This window comes from Castanea sativa, chromosome 9, assembly GCF_040712315.1.
Source record: "Castanea sativa cultivar Marrone di Chiusa Pesio chromosome 9, ASM4071231v1".
NCBI classification, from domain to species: Eukaryota; Viridiplantae; Streptophyta; class Magnoliopsida; order Fagales; family Fagaceae; genus Castanea; species Castanea sativa.
In genome coordinates this window covers 19,805,275-19,812,710 of record NC_134021.1, presented here as the reverse complement: position 1 = coordinate 19,812,710, position 7,436 = coordinate 19,805,275, and the positions used below count along the sequence as shown (strand labels likewise).

The 7,436-nt window shown below is 35.4% G+C and overlaps 1 protein-coding gene across 1 annotated transcript; it reads left to right on the top strand.

Moving 5' to 3' along the window:
• Positions 1-2,648: 2,648 nt before the first annotated feature.
• Positions 2,649-3,875, top strand: LOC142609977 (thaumatin-like protein). Its single transcript, XM_075781698.1, has 2 exons — positions 2,649-2,807; positions 2,906-3,875. Exons 1-2 carry the CDS (start codon positions 2,744-2,746, stop codon positions 3,577-3,579), a joined length of 738 nt encoding a protein of 245 aa, XP_075637813.1. The 5' UTR covers positions 2,649-2,743; the 3' UTR covers positions 3,580-3,875.
• Positions 3,876-7,436: the final 3,561 nt, after the last annotated feature.

Sequence of the window (7,436 nt, the reverse complement as noted above, 5' to 3'; positions counted from 1 at the left end):
CTCAACTTTAAAATGTTAAAACTTTCATTTTTAGTGTTCTTAGGCTTTTTCACTTAAATGTACAATTAGATACATCACCTATTCTCTTACATAGTTTTGATAATCTAACTTGCACGTACAGCTAGTAAACAAAATCAAGTTTGCTTGACCAAAAAAGAACCAAACTTTAATATATAATTTAGCTTGGTGATAAGCTCTTGCTTAACTCTTGTTCAAAATAAACTTAAATGAACACTTCTAAACTTTTAATATTCGGTTCTACTCAACTCATTTACAACCCTATTTATGAGAAAATCGGAGGTAATCCTCAGGATTTTTTTTTTTTTTTTTTTAACAAGAGGGGGAAAATTGCAACTTTTGTTTGTTAGTTAATAATTATATCCTTTTACACTAAATTGGGAAAGATTAGAGAGGATTGAAGGCAGGGATGTGGGTTCTAACTAGCTCAACTGGTAAAGTCTATGATGATTGAATAAGAGATCTGGGGTTCAATCCCCGCCTACACCAAAAACTGGTTGGTGTCTTGGTCTGATGATAAAGATTTATCATTGAGAGCGGACGTCATAGGTTGAAACTCTCTCTCAAAAAAGGCAAGGATGTAATCGTTCGTCGTTTGGACATGGGCATATGGATTATACAACAAAAGCTCTCTCTCTCTCTCTCTCTCTCTCTCTCTCTCTCTCTCTCTCTCTCTCTCTCTCTCTCTCTCTCTCTCTCTCTCTCTCTCTCTCTCAATAGACCAACAATTGAGCCATTATGTGATTAAGGAAGTCCTCTAAAATAAATTATCTTGATTTTGTATATTAATTACTATCAATCAGTCAAAGGCCTTGTAGCTGAATTAGCATCTCCTAATGCACAAAGTGTTTGGGGGTTTAAGGAGGAAAGGGTTCAAGTTGCGGGGTTAGCAATATGTTGTAATTATCTCTAAAAAAAAATTAATATCAATCATGGTGTTAATTACTAAGATGTATGGACACGGACACAGATACAGTACGATACAGCGACACGAGCAATTTTTGAACAATTATAATATGATACGGCATATTGGACATCATTACGACACGGATACGACAATAATACAACACAGGTAGAGCATGCCAAATGAAGTGTCCGTCCGTCCTAGGTTAATTTTAGTGCTTATTGCTTAAACTGCACAATTGTTTACAACTGCAGTCCTTGTATACCTCACGTTTAAGCAATATCACATCGATCACACTCTTGCCAGTTGCCACTTCCCTTCTGCTATTCTGCATGTGGATTCCATTGAGTTCCTTTCAATTCCTTGAGTCTTCCAAAACAACAGGGCGGCTGATAAGTTTGGCTAAACTGACATGTCATAATTTTTGCAATCTGAGTTAGAGAATATGTGTACATGACGTTTTATTCTCTCTTTTTTTTTCTTTTTTTTTTTGAGAAAACGATTGGCTCTTAAATATTTGGCACTTTTGACTTTGAGTGGCATATCCTCATTATCAGTTTTTGTCTAGTCTAATTTTGTCTCTGACAAGCTTCATCTCGGCAAACTGTACTCCCACTATAACTTTCTGTTTATTTGCACTACTTCGAGGAGAGAGAAAGAGTAATGCTTATGCTACAAGTATGAGAAAGTAAGAAGCATTATTCTGATCCGTGAATTAAGTCTTGCTTTTTCCTATTTTATACTAGCGAAAGCGCAATCTACTCTGTTTTCCATTCTGGGTCTATTATAACAAAAAAGAAAAACGTAACAATCGCTTTACTAAGGTTTTTAAGTCTTTTTATAAAGTTCCATTTGGATTGTCAGAAATTACTTACACTACCATTGCACACCCTTAATATGCGTTTGGATTGCATTTTTGGCATGCTTCATTTGCGTTTTCCTTTTTTTTTTTTAATTGAGAAGTGCATTTCATATGGGAATGTGTCTGTCAGTGGGTCCTATGCACTGTTCACAATACCCGTAAACCTCTTTTTTTAATAAAAATTTCATTAAAAATAGGTCCCACGATACTATTCACATATTTAAAAATTATTTTGCTAGAATGTTTTCAGTTTTTAATTTTCAACAAAATAAGCGGTATCCAAACGGACTTTTAGTGTGATAATTACTTTATAAGTACAAAGTTCTTGTGGAGTGTGGGGGGGGGGGCAAAGGCCAAGGCCAAGGGTCAAGTTTCTAAAAGAAAATTCCACACACATATTTATTTAAATTAGGCTAGATATAACTTTTATCTCGTATAAAAAAATAATAAAAAAATTACTTACATATATGCCAATAACACAGAGTATCCAAAGAATTCAACATCTGAAATCGGACTCAACCACTAGGAACATAAGCATGTTAATGATGAAGTAGACATGTAGGAAGACTCAGTGAACAAGTTAGAGACAGACATACATAGTATTTTACTCTTTTATTTTAAAGTAAAAGAATCATAAAGACTAAAGAGACATGATTTACACAGTTTCTTTCTCCTAAAGAGAGAGGACACCCTCCAATGGAAGCAATGCATATATGCCTTTTATAGTGAAAGTGAAAGTAGAAAGAGAACACTGAAAGAAAAGCTAGCAGAAGAGAGTGACACACAGTCAGCAATAGTTGATGAGGAAGTTCTCTCTCCACAAACCGTATCACTTAAAAAGGTAACGGTTGTCCAAACCAATCCCACATTGTGGTCAAATATTTGGAAGTGCCTTACGTCCCTTTCCTCTCCCTACACAATCATCACCTCCTAAATCAAGTTAAGGCAAAAACGTAACAATGCCAACTTCCCAATTTCTCTTACCTCTTCTCCTCTATCTAATGGCATCTCTCTCCTCCACATGTAATTCTTCTTGTTCTTTCTTAATTTGTTTATGTTACTTTTTGTACTTTGTCCAATATTCATATACTCATTCATTTTGGTTAATTTTGTGGTTGCAGATGGGGCACAACTCATTCTAGTCAACAATTGCAATGAGAGTGTATGGCCCGCTATACTTGGTGGTGCAGGGCAGCCCACACCTAAAGATGGAGGTTTCCATCTGGGCAGTGGCGAGGAAGTTGTTATGGATGTGAATGAAAAGTGGTCAGGAAGGATTTGGGGCAGGCAAGGCTGTTCCTTTGATAATAATGGAAAAGGCTCATGTGACACTGGGGATTGTTTTGGCCAATTACAATGCAAGGGAAAAGGTGGTATTCCACCAGCAACTGTGGTTGAAATGACACTCGGGACCTCTAATTCGCCTTTACATTACTATGATGTGAGTTTGGTTGATGGCTTCAATTTGCCTGTATCAATGAAACCTGTTGGTGGTGGTGTCGGGTGTGGTGTTGCGTCGTGTGAGATTGATTTGAACATTTGCTGCCCTTCATCATTGGAAGTGAAGATAGGAGGCAAGGTGGTGGGATGCAAGAGTGCCTGCTTGGCCATGCAATCGGCTAAGTATTGCTGCACAGGGGACTATGCTAACCCAAAGACTTGCAAGCCTACTCTATTTGCACATCTCTTTAAGGCTATTTGCCCCAAGGCTTATAGTTATGCTTTTGATGACTCTACCAGCCTCAACAAATGCAGGGCTTCACGGTATGTTATCACTTTCTGCCCTCCCCCGTAAGGAACGAAGAAGGAAACTAAGGGTTCTATCACACTACAAGGAAGTTAATGGCATCAGGAAAGAATCAATGTCCTTGTGATTTTTACTATAGTTTTTATTTAAATTATCGTTGGATATATGTCTTTAATTATATGTTTATTAGATGATAGGATTAAGGGATCTCCTTTACAAGGATTTGTTAGAAGCAAATGGAGCATGGGTTAAGAAATATATGGATCTTGTGGCTAGGCAACTGAGTGTATTTAATAACAGGTCTACTGCATTTCCAGTTCAATGCATTGAGTTGATTTTGGGAATATTGAGTAATGATTGTTTACTTGTTTGTATGTTTGGATAGGTTAATGAGGAGAGGAGGACGTGTAAATATGCTAAAATTAGTGTATTTACAAGATGCTCTTCTCTTCTCCATCTATCGTATCTAAACATAGGGTAAAACTAGTAGAAATTAATTAGATACAAGATGGACAGACAAGTGGGAATGGACAACTTTTGATTTCATATAACCTGCATACAATGTGTCACTTTAGTTCAGTGATTTTCGGCATGTTAAAATCTTCACCTAAATCATTCATTACCCAAAAAAAAATCTTGACATAGAAGTCTTTTCCTTCTCTGTCAAGCTGTTGAATCTTATTTTCCCCCCTTTTTGAACAACCATTGGCCGCCTTAAAGTTTCCTGGAGAAATTCCTCAACAATCTCTCATATGTTCTTTATCTTACCATTCTGAAAATTTTACACAATTATTTTAGACAATATGTTACTGGCTTTTATATCTGAACCATAATAACTCACATTAAGTTACTAGCTTTTATATATAAGCTGTAGTAACCGAATGCTACTAGTACAGTAGTACATACCACAAATGATTTACATTTTACCAAGAAAAAAATTCAAAGAGAGCCTTATAAGAGAAGCCACATGTTTGTTTAAGAACTAGCTGAAGGAAAAACCATAAAGAACAAAATGCTCAGCTATGTGTCACAATCTGTGAGTTCGTGATAGGAACTAGACCACCCCACTGATGTGCTGGCCAAGAAACCAAGATAAGCATTGCTAAAAAAAAGGTTGAAATCATGGTGGACCTTTCTTGTACCTGCTTCTCATAAGAATATGTGATGACAGAAACCTGTCAAACTTATTCAAGGACATTCTCAAAATAAAGTATGTACGAGTGTTTTCTGAGCCAGTGGGAAGAGAAGAGTAAAAAGGACAAAAGAACAGATTCTAGTAATGCATTCCAAATGTGACTTGTAATGCAATGCCTGCTTCTACAATGCATTCCAATGTTCCATAGACTCTGCTCCAACTTGCGGATGTCACATCCATGAACAATCAATCATTTAAAAAGGCTATCAGAAACATGAAACAGACAACCCACATTAGCAATTTTGCAGCAGGATTGAAATGAAACACATCCCTCTACCTATTATCAAGGATTTATAGAAACAGTTTCTGATGAATAGCAAAATTTTCTGCAATTCAAATAAAGGGAGCTCCATAAGTCCAAACAGAATGACAGCTTCGTGCATCAAATGCCACCTCGGGTAACACCATTAAAAACAAAAGAATTAACGCATTTAAGAATGGTTAAGCCTAATAATATCCTTTGGAAGACCATTATATCCAACATCCTTAACCATCTTGATTGACTGTGAACTCCCATAATTGACCTATTCTTAGTTAAATCAACTGATTGAAACAGGACCAAAATTCTAAAGTTCAACCAATAGAAACAACAAACTACTTTTACAGGAATCTGATTCAGCTATAAATGCTAAAAACATGGTGATTTAGGAGATTTACCACCAGCATCAACCTTTAGTTTATACAAGCTAAATATCTAGCAGAGCTGAACCACTTCAATCCCTAATTCCTTTGTGTCAGTGAAGGTAAAAAATTAGGAAGCAGCCGTAGATTATTAACCATGGATTTTGTGGAGGCAATTCATTAGTGGTGGAGCAGTAAAAAACTGGCATGAGTCATTTATAATTAACCAAAGTATATATTATTGCTGACTGCGAATTTGAAATAGGTTTGAAAGGAATTTGTTTGGACTTTGGAGCTTAACTGGGTATTTGACTGAAAGGATACCTTCAAAAATTTACAAACTTTTTAAAATATTTTAATTTATATGGAAAATGCTCATATTCATATAAAATAATATTACTTTGCATGAAAAGTATTTAACATGCCAATAACATTGCCAAAATTTCATGATTGTCATGATTATTGGGTATTAGTACAAAGAAATCAATCAATTTACATCTAAGGCTTGTTAAAAGAAAAATACAAATACCAAATTGATGGTATTGCAAAGAAGTGAACTGGCCAATTTTTATTGGGATATTGAAAGAAACTAATAATATTTTCAAAAGTGTGGAGAAAAAACAAATTAGAGTTATGAATTTCACAAGTTTGGAGTGAAATGATGGATTTAAGACTAAGGTGTAATTTTCAATTTTGGTTGTAGTCTTTTTTTCTATGAATGGATATGTGGGAGATTATGCGGTTAATATCAATTATGTAGGATATTGGATTCTTGGTTCACAAAAATTAAACTCTCAAAGTCACATTTACAATTTTTTTTTTTTTTTTGCTTTCTTGTAATTTCAATTTTCTATGATAAATTAGAATTGTAATTGCACATAATATATGTTGAATTAGTCTCTTTTGAATGTTGTGTTTATTTTCAGTGTGTGGTATCAGAGCATTGCCTATATGGTTCAATCAGCAGGAGGTCATGTTGGCCACTTATTACCGCAATGGAGAATACAAAGAGCTGAAATTTTGGATCAAGCTCCTGCAACACAACTTCACTAATTGGAACAGAGACAAGATTAAATTGATGAAAGCGAAGCTGAATTTACCTGTTATCAAAAAAGGTTGGTGGTGAAGAATGTACAAGACGTGACAACTGTGATGAAAAAGCCTAAGGCAAAGAATTATCAAGAAGAGGAGGGCTCCTCTGAACAATGTGGAGAGGGAATACTTGTTAGTAGAGGAGGGACTTAATTGGCAGGTGGCAAGCATTTGCCTGTTTGCCATTTCACTCCATCGGTCCCTAAACATGCCGAGGACAATAGTGCCTATCGGTGACATGGATCACTTCCTCTCCTTGGAGGTCATTCATGCCATTTTTTTCTTGACAAAAAGGTTTCAATTGGGTTGGATTTTTATTGGTCTAATGTAACACATTACATGCTTAAGTAAAAATGTAATCTAATTTTCAATTTTGATTTTAACGTTAAGAAAGAGATAGATTTTGTTTGGTGTGTGGCTATGGGAAATTGTGTTTAATATTGACGATTTATGGAATTTTATTTTCTTCAAAATAATTTAGAGTCATAATTAGGTTGAATTTTTTTTGGTGATATTTTGAAAATGGAAAAATTATTAGGTATTTTCGAAGTACCATAAATGCATAGCCGTCTCTCACATGAATGGTAGGTCTTACCATGAATTTAATTAGTGGAACTCACTATTTATGTGAGATGATGGAGTATGTATTTATGATACTCCGAGAGCATACAATAATTTTCCTTGAAAACGAGGCACAAAAAATAGTATCATCCATTTTAGCGAAAAATAAAAAATAAAAAGCCACAATTACTACCATAAGATTCGGACCTTTTTATAACAGAGAGTGGGACTTTTATGAAGTGGGTGATGGTCTTTTGCAATGGGCTTGCTGAAGACGTTCCCTAGAGCAGTAGTGAATCATATCTTCAAGGGAGCTAATATGTGCGCGGATAGGTTAGCTAAATTTGGAGTTGAGCAACCCGTAGGCTTTGTTATTTTTGACGAACCACCTATAGTGGGACCGTTGCTAGCTTTTGACAAAGCTAAGTTGTTTTGT

Coding starts and splice junctions, on each gene's coding strand:
- LOC142609977 (XM_075781698.1), top strand. CDS start 2,744: ATGCCAACTTCCCAATTTCTCTTACCTCTTCTCCTCTATCTAATGGCA. Junction 2,808..2,905: donor GGCATCTCTCTCCTCCACAT/GTAATTCTTCTT, acceptor TTGTGGTTGCAG/ATGGGGCACAACTCATTCTA.